Source organism: Pelophylax lessonae (genome assembly GCF_965119305.1).
Source record: "Pelophylax lessonae genome assembly, chromosome: 6".
NCBI classification, from domain to species: Eukaryota; Metazoa; Chordata; class Amphibia; order Anura; family Ranidae; genus Pelophylax; species Pelophylax lessonae.
The window spans coordinates 162,819,130-162,831,221 of NC_138773.1; the positions used below are offsets into that span (position 1 = coordinate 162,819,130).

The window sequence follows — 12,092 nt, forward strand, 5'->3', positions numbered from 1 at the left end:
TAACCATCGTTTTCTTTGCAGATACCACCATTCTACTGTTTTACTGCACTGCATACTATTATATTGTAATGTTTTATTGTTACTGTGTTTTATTGTTAACCATTGTTTGCTTTGCAGGTACGCCCATCAGCTGCAGCACAGATTTGTTTATTCTGACAGCAACAGCGTTTGCTCTCAGCATATACGTAAATCAATGATTGCAGCGCTGTAGGAGGTGATTTCACCACTGCAGTTAAAAAAAAGAGCATATATGACAAAGCATAGGGGATGGGGTGGACATAGAGGGCGGATCTCCCCTATGCTTTGCCATATCATTTTTAACACTTTTCTTGGCAGAGATTTCTTCATCCACATCGATTTATGTGAATGGAGGAATCTTCCATGTTCTTTTTTTTTCATTCAGCCCACGGGCTGAATGAAGAAAAAGAACATTGCATGTATGTCCATCATTAGAAGTAGGTGGATGCTGGAAGGTCTAATGGTGGGCATACCACACACTTTCTGGCAGAGATTTCTTTATCCACATCGATTAATGTGAATGAAGGAATCTGTTAGGTTCTCTTTTTTTGTTTAGCCCACAGGCTGCATGAAAAAAAAAGAACCTTACAATATATGCCCAACAAGGACCAGCAAAGTACTGGTATGTCGTTGGACTTTGAGTGGTCATACCAGGATTATGTCTGTAGATTTAGGCATCCTCCTGGTATCATTTTTTATAGCCAGTGGTCGGCTTTCATGTAAAAGCAATCCTAGTTGATAATTAGCTGCTAGACTGCTTTTACAAGCAGTGGGGGGTGGACTCCCCCCCTCCCGCCGCCTTCCATGGTTTTCTCGTGCTCTCATGTCCCCCCTGGTAACCCGAGACTGTAGCCTGTGGTTCCGTCAGCTGACCATAGAGATGATTGGAGACCAGAATGGCTCCAATCATCTCTATGGCATAAGATACCGGAAGCTAAGAGCATTTTATGACTTTGGTTTCACCAGATATAAAGAGCGCCATTGGGAAATTCGGAAAGCATCTTCTCACACCAATCTTGGTGTGGTCAGATGCTTTAAGGGTAGAGGAGAGATCTAGAATCTAATAGAACCCAATTTATTTTTAAAAAGAATACCTGTCACTACTTATTGCTATCATAGGGGATATTTAGATTCCCTGTGATAACAATAAAAATGATATATTTGTTTATTTTACATGGCCTCCAAAACTGTGATAGGTAGTGAGGAGTGAAATCGACAACTTCCGCCCTTAGAATGCCTGAAGGTAGTGATTGTTTTTCAGGGTCCTGTACGTGGCTAGACTGCCAAAAAGTCTCACACATGGGGTATCCCCATACTCAGGGGAAACAGCAAAATGTATATCGAGGTGTCATTTCACATATACCCACGGCATGTGTGAGCAATATATCATTTAAATGACAACAAAACATTTGTAATCTTCCCAAAACTTGTGGCAAAATATAAAATAATCCATGGACTCAACATGCCTCTTCATAAATAGCTTAAGGTGTCTACTTTCTGAAAAGGGGTAATTTTGGAGGGGGTGGTGGGTTGTCCTGTCATTTCAACACTTCTAGAAATGAGATAGGTTGTCAAAAAGTAAAAGCTGCGTAAATTCCCGTATATACACCATAGTTTGTAGACGCTATAAACCAATAAATATACGCTTATTGAGATTTTTCTTTATCAAAGACATGTAGCTAAATACATTTTGGCCTAAATGTATGACTAAAGTTGAGTTTCTTGGATATTTTTTATAAGAAAAAGTAGAAAATGTAATTTTTTCTCAAAATTAATATTTTTTTGTTTATATCTCAAAAAATAAAAACCGCAGAGGTTATCAAATACCACCAAAAGAAAGCTCTAAATTTTTTTTGGGTACAGCATTGCATGACTGTACAATTACTAGTTAAATTAATGCAGTGGCAAATTGCAAAAAATCGCCTGGTCATTAAGGGGGTAAAACCTTCAGGTCCAGAAGTGGTTAAGGAGGAGCACATTACTAGTTGATGGATTACTGGTTCATTGGCCCAGTGCATTAATGTGAAAGTGCACCATGATGCAATGGTAGAATTCTGTCTTATTTTGCTAAAACGTCTGACTACTGTACAGTGGTTTTAGAAAATGTAATTTCTTCCAGGTGCGGGACAACAGTGCCCATATATAAAGTGGAATATTTGGGAAAAGAGCAAACAGTGATACATTCAAGATGCCTGAACAAATAGCAAATAGCCTAAAAAGAGCAAATCCACTTGCAGACTGAACATTAGCAATTATCAATGATCATGAATCATGAAGTGTTACCAAGAAAACAAAACAAATAAATAAATAAATATGTAAACTAGTCATTCTGAAGCAGCTACGTAAAATGTATGGATAGAGGAATGTTATCCTATTGTCCTATATTGAAGCACATGATATAAGCTACAAATGTACAGCTATAATATCCCAATTTCATTTCAGTGCTTCCATTACTGGTGCACACCTTCAAGTACCTTAAATAAACATGAAAATATGTAGTCTTCTTGTCCTTAGAGCTTTAATGATAAATACATAAATGTTTCTTTTCCACTTCCTTTGGAATTTTATCAACTGCTAAATGTTGTCTGTGTAGCCATTAAGGAGATTTCCCTTAACTTACTGTTCCTTTTGATACCCATGAAATAGACAGCTAGTGAGCACAATTTTTCAAAATGGGGGTCAAGTTAGCTATATTAACCTCAGAGAGGCCCTATCTTTTCTTTACTTCATTTTATATCTAACAAATGTAGGGTTATTTGCTAAACCACCCCACACCTCTTCCTATTTTTTCTACACTAGCCCGATATTAGAAAGATGTAAATAATCATATCAATGCTGACAAATATAGCACAACACATAAACAAATAGAGCCTGTTCTATAGGAAGAGTGAAAACATAGAAATACTTACATAAATGTCTGCACCATAAAATCCATCCTGATAAACAACACTGCAAATATGCATACACAGAGAAGATACAGATTAGTACAAGGCAATAAACAGACATGTAAGACAGTTATAATGAATCATAAGAGATAGACAAGCATGTAATAGGTTTTTGCATATATATATGCAATACTCTGTAGCTGCTACATAGATAAAATAATTCCAGATGGCTAGATGTTAATGTTTATTAACTATTAACATAACACAATTCTGTCACTGCTGTAGTTTCTTTAAAAAAAAAAGCTTGTTAATTCTTTGGTTTTACCATAAAATATCTATTAAATCACCGAATATTCTCATCACCTGTCACTCTAAGCAAATATTGAGGACATGGTGATTTTACTGCAACATTTTAAATTGACTTTTTTTATTTAAACTTCTAAAATAGATGTCTATGTTGCCCCCTAGCAGTAAGCAATTAGAGATTTATTTTTTACATTCCCACATTATAAAATTGACAGTTGAAATGTAATTGGCAGATAGCAGCAATGCAGTTGGCTCTTTTTGAAATAGACATACTTAACAACCTAAGAAATAGGCAATTGAGAGTAGAAGCCACTTTTATCAACAGCTACCCTATCCACCTGCTACAATCTGATTGTGAATCCTTATTTATCAACAGTTATGCAGTAAAAGGGACTACCTAGAGTTTATTTTCAACTGTTACCCAGTCAGGCAGGTCATTACATTGTATAGTAGTTTTGGAAAAGTAAAGGTGGCCAGACTCTCTGCAAAATGCTCATCAATCTCTGGAAAACCTCCATTACAACTACTAAAAACTATGTTGTGCAAAACACCAGTCACCTAAACCATACATTAAAATGATATCTACTCATATACAGTAGATCCTTGGGCTACACAGTATTAGTAGATCTAAAGGAGATTTCAAAATCATACTGTAATAATGTGTCGAATTTAAGAATCATCATTGAAAGGGTAATAAAAAAGATCAACAAAAAACACTATAATCACTACAAAGACCTAACTTGAGTCACCTGGTAGTAATTTTCAACTACATTAAAGCCCAACTCTGTGAAATCTAAAAACGTTCCCTTGCAGTGCACTGTGCCCATACTGCAAGGATTAACTTCTTGTTTAATCTAGGGGAGAGTAAAAGTACTCTTACTTACCCAATCCTCCACTTCCCTAGCAGAATGTGCTCCCCCGTTATCCAGTGGTGGACTGTCCCTCAGTGTCCTCATGTCCAATAATGACCTTAGACTGCTGGAGCATGGGTGTGAAGATACTGCAGAGACCAGTCTAACAGCCCAGAGGTGTACAGGATTTGGCAAGTAAATCTACTTTTTATGACCCCTAGACCTAAATGAGCAGCCACACTGCAAGGAAGAGGAAGCATTTTCAAGTTCCCTGTAGTTCAGCTTTAATCAAACAAACATAAAAATCAATAACATTTTCTTTATCTTTAAAAATGTTATTATTGCCTAGAAATGCTATACTGTACAGTATTGGTGCCTGTAAAGTGTCACATGAAAAATCTTCCACAAATCTGACAAGCATTGTCCTGTTGGCAGTCTAGGCCAAAAATGTAATATATTCTTTTGTTACAGCTCAACCTATTTGAAAACATTTATGTATCAATATTGTGCATTTGAACCAATAAAATAATTATTTTTTGACAATGTAATATCTTTAGAGTATGTTCTATGAACTTATTACCCTACTTCAAGTGCCCTTTTATACAGAAGGAAATGCTGCTGGTTATTATGTAAATTCATACTTTATGAAGTATAATGTGCTTCTCAGAATGCATTATTAATCACCTTTAAATATTAGTCTGAAGCACATGTTTATATAATTAGTGGAAATTAAACAGTTATCCTGAAAGATGATTCAAGATGGTTAAAAAATACCTTTAATATAGGACAAAATCGAATGATTTTGGCTTGTTTTATTTTTTATTTATTAAAAAAGGTGTTTAATAAAAAGAGGCAGGGTACAAATCTGAACACCGATCAAAGCATTTGACATGCACATTCCAACACAATGAATATTATATACTCGTTTAGAAGACAGCCATAGTCATTAGCACATAAAGTATACAAAAAAAGCAAAGTAGGTCTTCAATAACTAAAAAAACAGACATGTTGTATCATCAAACTTCTTAAAGTGTTATAATACACTTTACAAATAATAATAAGAAAACAAAATAAAATAGGACAAAAAGAAAGGAAAATGGGAGATTTTGAACAACTACATAATATATTTACTGTGGGCTAGGCAAATGCATCTGATTTTGATTCAGAGGGCATTCATGTAACCCAAAATGTAAAGTCCAAAAATTGCACACATAGATCCAAATCCCATTAAATGGGAGAGATATTCTTGAAAATGAATTAATTATGGCCATTTTCAAGGCAAGGAATTGTCAAAAATGTGCATAGGAAGTTGATCCCCGGCATGGGGGGCATATAAATGCAATAAAGAAAATGTTAAAATATTTTACAGCAGGGAAAGGGTCCTTCTTTGAATGAGACTTCAGTGGTGACACATAAAACACAAATCCTTTCAAGTACAATCTTGGGAGATGCCTTTAATTTATAGGTGGTGTTACAGAACAACCCTACTCTCACAGACAGCATCAGTGACACATTAGTCTGGCATGACATATTTTGCATGAACAAGAAACTTTTTACATAATTGCATGGCTTAAATAGAGAACCAGCAGCACCTAAATCTAATTAATTATAAATTTAAAACAAAGGCTTATTTAGGTATTTTGGCTGTCACACCTGATTTTTTTTTATCTAAGCCTTAACTGACAGATGGAATACAAAGCTACAACAGATGTGAGATAGGAATGTGTACTATATATAAAGATAAAACCCCTAACTTCATACCAATTGCTAAATAGTGGCAAAATTATTTCATAGTGCACTGTTTGCGCTTCTTTTTCACAGTACCACACTCTTTAGTTTTAAATGTTCAACAAAATGTCAAAGCAGAATGTACAAAAACACTTCAAAACCACAACTCTGCATTACAGTGGCAGATTTAATCTAGAAATAAAAGCTTCATTGTTTTGGAGACTATAGTCACACGTGGCTGGAAAGCATGTTAGCAGCTTGAAAAGGCTGCAGTGCAAGAGAAGGATAAGGGGACGCTTTTTTAGAGAGAGAAAATAGGCACAAATATTGTACAGTCACTGTAGCTTAATTAAGCCACAATGTATAAGAGATAAATTATGCTGGTTTTATCATGTATTAAAAAATAGAGACAGGTACTGTGTATTATTATAGAAACAATAGTGACACATATTGTACATATGCTGTATATAAGCAGCTTGATTAGGCTGCAAGGAGGGAGAGATGAGGCAGGTTTTATCATTACATAAAAACTGTGAATTAAGATCCTTTTCTATGAGCATACAGTCTAGATCCATCTGTCAGTTTGAGAATACACTCTAGATCAGTGATGGCGAACTCATGGCATGCGTGCCACAGCTGGTACGCAGAGCCCTCTCTGTGGGCAAGCGAGCAGGGCCACCATCTTTTCTCTTGTCCTTAACAGAAAAGTGCTTGTTAAAAATATGCTGGTTCTCAGTCTACCGACTCAGCTCAGGCTTTACCAGCAGCAGCCTCCTGCAGACCTGCCCACCTTACCCTCTATTCATCTTGCCTATTGGCTTCCCTGAGATGCCCAGGTCCAGTGCAAGGATGCAATTGGCCAGCGCAAGTGCCAGTCATGGAAGCCTGGCTGGAGCGTGCGTCCACTGCCGCGGCCAAACCACGGCTCTCGGCTGGCTCAGCAGGCAGGCTGGGCAGGGGAAAATAAACAACAAGGCTGGTCAGCCAATGGGGAGACATGGAGAGTATCCCAGGTGTTCAGTATCAGGTCTTGGCAGAAGTTTCCCAGAGCTGACTGGTTGTCAATAACAACTTAATACAGGCCTTTTATTTTTCAGTTGTGTACTGCAGTGGAGGAAGCAGCTGACAAGAGGACTCCTGGTTGGCTGCAGCCAGGGACTAAAGGGAAGCCAAGACAAGTGCACCATGGGATATGTGGTCCCTGAAGACTATTGCTCTATTTTAATTAATTAAAAGAAAACTACAGCCCCAACATGTCCTGCAAAAATAAGAGGAGGAACAGCCTGGAGCCCGGGAGAAAAAAGGCTGAGGGAGAAGGGAGAGCATGGGTGGGAGGAGTGTGGAGACAAAAGACAAAAATGAGAGGAGGCTGAAGTGGTTTAGAAGGGAGAGAGGGAGCCCAAGCCACAACAGCCCCTGGAGTTGAACCAGCCAGTGAGGAGCGAGAGGACGATGCTGAGAGGTGCTAAATGGACACAATCAAAATAAAGCAGTTTTTATCCTTCAGAGGGATACAGTAACAGCAACTAATATATTTAAGTGCTGAAGCACTGGGAATTGCCATAAACTAGGAGACATAGAGGATGTCTTTACTCTGCATTAAATGTTTTAAATTTTGCAGCTTTAGCTCAGGCTGTTTAAAACATTATATGTGGCACCTTTAAAGGTAAAGTGCACTGTAATGGGGTTGAAGAGCCCAGAGGAGGTAATAGTTGCAGGCCAGCAGAGGTTGAAAGAGTTGGTAATGGTGGCAGGCCACGAGAGGTGGCAGAAGGTGGTAATGGAAAAAATTCAGTAGAGACCTCAGAAGCTAGTTATGATGGCAGGCTAGCAGAGGTGGCATGGGCTGATAAATATGACAGCTGCTGGCCAGGAGAGGTGGAAGGAGCTACATAGTTACATAGTTAGTGAGGTTGAAAAAAGACAACAGTCCATCCAGTTCAACCTATGATGTGTGTGTGTGTGTGTTTGCTTTTAACCGTACATTGTATACCCCTGTATGTTGTGGTCTCTAAGGTGACCATCTAAAAGTTTTTTGAAACTATCAATGCTCCCTGCTGATACGACTGCTTGTGGAAGAGAATTCCACATCCTTACCGCTCTTACAGTGAAGAACCCCTTACGCATTTTAAGGTTAAACCGCCTTTCCTCTAGTTTTATCCCCCCTCAATCTTCTCTTCTCTAGAGAGAATAGGTTCAGTGCTTGTAGCCTTTCCTCATAGCTGATGTCCTCCATTCCCCTAATTATTTTTGTTGCCCTTCTCTGGACTCTTTCCAATTCCAGCACATCCTTCCTGAGGACCGGTGCCCAGAACTGGACAGCATACTCCAGATGTGGCCGGACCAGAGTCTTGTAGAGTGGAAGAATAATCTCTTTATTTCTGGAGTGAATCCCCTTTTTTATACATCCCAGTATTCTGTTGGCTTTACTTGCAGTGGCTTGGCATTGCATGCCACTGCCAAGCCTGTTGTCTACCAGTACCCCCAAGTCTTTTTCCATCTTAGACTCACCCAGAGGTTCCCCCCCTAGTGAGTAGCTTGCTTTCTGGTTTTTGGCCCCCAAGTGCATTACTTTACATTTTTCAACATTAAACCTCATCTGCCATGTAGTTGCCCACCCCGTTATTTTGTTTAGGTCTGCTTGCAAGGTTTCCACATCCTGCATAGAAGATATTGGCATGCCTAGTTTAGTATCATCTGCAAATACCGAGATTGTACTAGATATCCCCTCCTCTAGATCATTTATGAATAAATTAAACAGGATTGGTCCCAGGACCGAACCCTGGGGGACCCCACTTTCCACACCCGCCCAATCCGAGTACTCCCCATTAATCATCACCCTCTGGACTCTCCCCTGGAGCCAGTTCTCTATCCAGGTACTCACCTTATGGTCCATACCTACCTTCCTTAGTTTGTACAGTAAGCGTTTGTGGGGAACGGTGTCAAAGGCCTTTGCAAAGTCCAGATACACCACATCCACAGGCTTTCCTTTATCTAGGTGGCAGCTCACTTCATCGTAGAAGGTTAATAGATTGGTTTGGCAAGAACGATTTTTCATAAATCCATGCTGATTGCTACTAATAATACAGTTTTCATTACTAAAGTCTTGTATATGGTCCCTTAATATCCCCTCCAAAATCTTGCAGACTACAGATGTTAGGCTGACCGGCCTATAGTTCCCCGGGATACACCTTGGCCCCTTTTTAAATATTGGTACCACGTTGGCTTTTTTCCAATCAGCTGGCACCATACCCGTCTGTAAACTATCCTTAACGATCAAGAATAAGGGTCTGGCAATCACCTGGCTGAGCTCTTTAAGAACCCTCGGGTGCAAGCCATCCGGTCCCGGTGATTTATTTATGTTAAGTTTCTCTAGTTTAGTTTTAAGTCTATCTTCTGTTAGCCATGGCGGCACTTCCTGAGGTGTGTTGTTTAGTTCGGCCTTACAAGCTAGGTTCGTGTAGCCCCCCGATTCTTTTATGAAGACTGAAGAGAAGAAATGATTTAACACTTCCGCCTTTTCTTTGTCCTCAGTGGCCATATTACCTTTGTCATCTTTTATGGGGCCAATGTGTACTGGCCTCGCTTTCTTACTGTTTATATACTTAAAGAACTTCTTGGGGTTCTTTTTGCTCTCCTCCGCTATATGTCTCTCGTGTTCTATTTTAGCCGCCCTGATTTCGCCTTTACATTTCTTATTACACTCTTTGTATTGATTAAATGCTGCCAATGACCCCTCAGTCTTGTATTTTTTGAAGGCCTTTTCTTTAGCACTAATATGCATTTTTATGTTGGTGTTTAGCCACCCAGGGTTTAATTTTGCTCTTTTAAATTTATTTCCCTTTGGAATGCACTGGTCAATCCCCTTGTTAAGTATGCTCTTGAAGCACTCCCATTTTTCCTCTGTGTTCTTTATTCCCAGGGTTCTATCCCAATTGATATTTTCTATCAGCGAGCGCAGTTTTGGGAAATTGGCTCTTTTGAAATTCAGCGTCCTTATATTACCCCTCTGCTTCCTATAACTGTAATTAATACTGAAACTTATTGACCTATGGTCACTGTTTCCTAAGTTGTCCCGTATTTCTATATCCGTGATCAGGTCTGTATTGTTGGTAATCAGTAGGTCAAGTACCGCATCTTTCCTCGTCGGTGCATTCACCATCTGACCCATGAAATTGTCCTGCAAAACCTTTAGGAACTGCCTAGCCTTGGCTGAGTGTGCGGTACCTTCTGCCCAGTCTATATCTGGATAATTAAAGTCCCCCATTATAATGATGTTTCCCGTCCTTGCTGCCAATCCTATCTGTAAAATGAGGTCCGCCTCCCCCTCCTCCCTCAGGTTGGGGGGCCTATAGCATACGCCCAATATTACCTTCCCCACCGTGCCTTCCCTTTGAAGCTCTACCCATAGGGATTCTGCCTCGTCCATAGCTCCATTATTAATATCATCCCTCATATTTACCTGTATACTGTTCTTAATATACAGACATACCCCTCCCCCTTTTTTACCTTCTCTATCTCTGCGATAAAGGGAATATCCCTGAATGGACGCCATCCAATCATGAGAGCTGTCAAACCAAGTCGAAGTTATCCCCACAAAATCTAAGTCCTCCTCAAACATCAGCAGCTCCAGCTCTCCCACCTTGTTGGCCAGGCTTCTGGCATTGGTATACAAGCCTCGTAATTTTGATCGGTTACATTTATCCTCACTTGATGTTTTTAGGCTGCTCTCTTGATAATGCTGGCAATGCCTGACAAGGACAGGTGGCAAAAGTGGGTAATGGTGGCAGTCCAGCAGAGGTCACAGGAACTGGTTATGGTGGCAAACCAGTAAATGTAGCAGGAGCTGGTAATGATGGTGACAGCAGACAAGGACAGATGGCAGAAATGGGTAATGGTAGCAGTCTACCAGAGGTCACAGGAACTGACCATCCAGCCAACGTGGCAGGAGCTGGTAATGATGGCAAGCCCACAGAGGTGAAAGAAGCTAGTAATGATGACAGTCCAAGTGAGGGGGTAGAAGAGGTGTAAAGGAGCTGGTAATGGTGGCAGCAGCAGGCAAAATGGTGGAAACTGGTAATGGTGTGGTATTAGTGGCAAGCTAGAAGAAGTGACAGAAGCTGTTAATAGTGGCAGTGACAAGACAGGAAGGGTGGCATGAGTTAGTAATGAAAACAGAACAGTGAAGGTAACAGAAGTTGGTATAGGGGCAGCAAATAAGTGAAGTGTCAATATATTTATCTGTATTCAATCCTAAAGAAGCAGGCTTAGCTATACATCCTTCACAAAGTCCTCAATGGTTGGGCTGCTGATTGAGAGTGGTGGCTGGTCTCTACACCTCATAATCCTGCTTCATCGGCTATGGAGATGCAGATTCTGAACATAAAGGTTATGGCCCCAGAACCCACATTCAAAGAGGTCCCTGTTTTCCATTAATACTTGTAAAGATTATTTTCTCACTATCAGATCAGTTAAAGAGCATTAAAGTAGACATATCCTTTTTGTGTCATGACCTTCAAAAATCAGAGATTGCACCACAGGGCTAGAAGGCAGCATTAGCTTAGTGGAAAATGATAAGGACCCCTTTAAACAGCACCTGGATGCTACACGGAACACAACTGATAATCATGTTTTTAGAGTTAAAGACATAGAAAGAAGCCTGAGATGCAACAATGTCAGTATAATGGGCCTCCCTGAATGTAATGAGAGCACCTCCTCCTGGGGAAAGTAACTTTTTGATACATTTAGCAAGAATAATTTCACTCCTCTATTTTCCAATTGAAAAAACACAAAATTTGCCATCCTACCTTCCACCAGCTGTGGACACTTTATTGCTAAAACTTTTACATTACAAAGACAGATAAATAATCCTATGAAAGGTCCAGGAATTAAAAGATTAATCATAAAAATGGAGTGGAAAAATCAGCTTTTTCAGACTTTTCAGCAGAAATGCAACAACAATGAGTCTAATACAATAATGTAAAAAAGAGGTTGCATCACCATAACCTTCCTAGGCTATGTTATATCCAATCATCCCTTAGGATATTTGATGAGGGCTGAAACTCATTTTTTTTAAAACCCCTACGTCAATATTCACATGGTTGGAGTTGGACCGTAATGAGTTCCATATTATTCCAGGACTTTCTCTCCAGTGTTCTTCCCCAGCTAATCTGTACTCACTATCCCACTTTTTCTTTTTTCTAACTTACTGTGTGTTTTAAGACCTCTTACAGAGACACTGAGTTCAGTGTGCCATCTGTTGCATACTTTGGATTAGACTACCTCTGAGAAAATTCCACTGGTT

At 39.6% G+C, this 12,092-nt stretch overlaps 1 protein-coding gene across 7 annotated transcripts in view; it reads right to left on the reverse strand.

The window, feature by feature from the left end:
• Positions 1-12,092, reverse strand: part of RBFOX1 (RNA binding fox-1 homolog 1) — a 1,110,521-nt gene that overhangs the window by 172,312 nt on the left and 926,117 nt on the right. For all 7 annotated transcript variants that reach the window (XM_082260840.1, XM_082260839.1, XM_082260837.1 and 4 more), the window contains exon 9: positions 2,928-2,967. In XM_082260840.1, the coding sequence (XP_082116966.1) occupies positions 2,928-2,967 (40 nt within the window). The remainder of the gene's footprint in view (positions 1-2,927; positions 2,968-12,092) is intronic.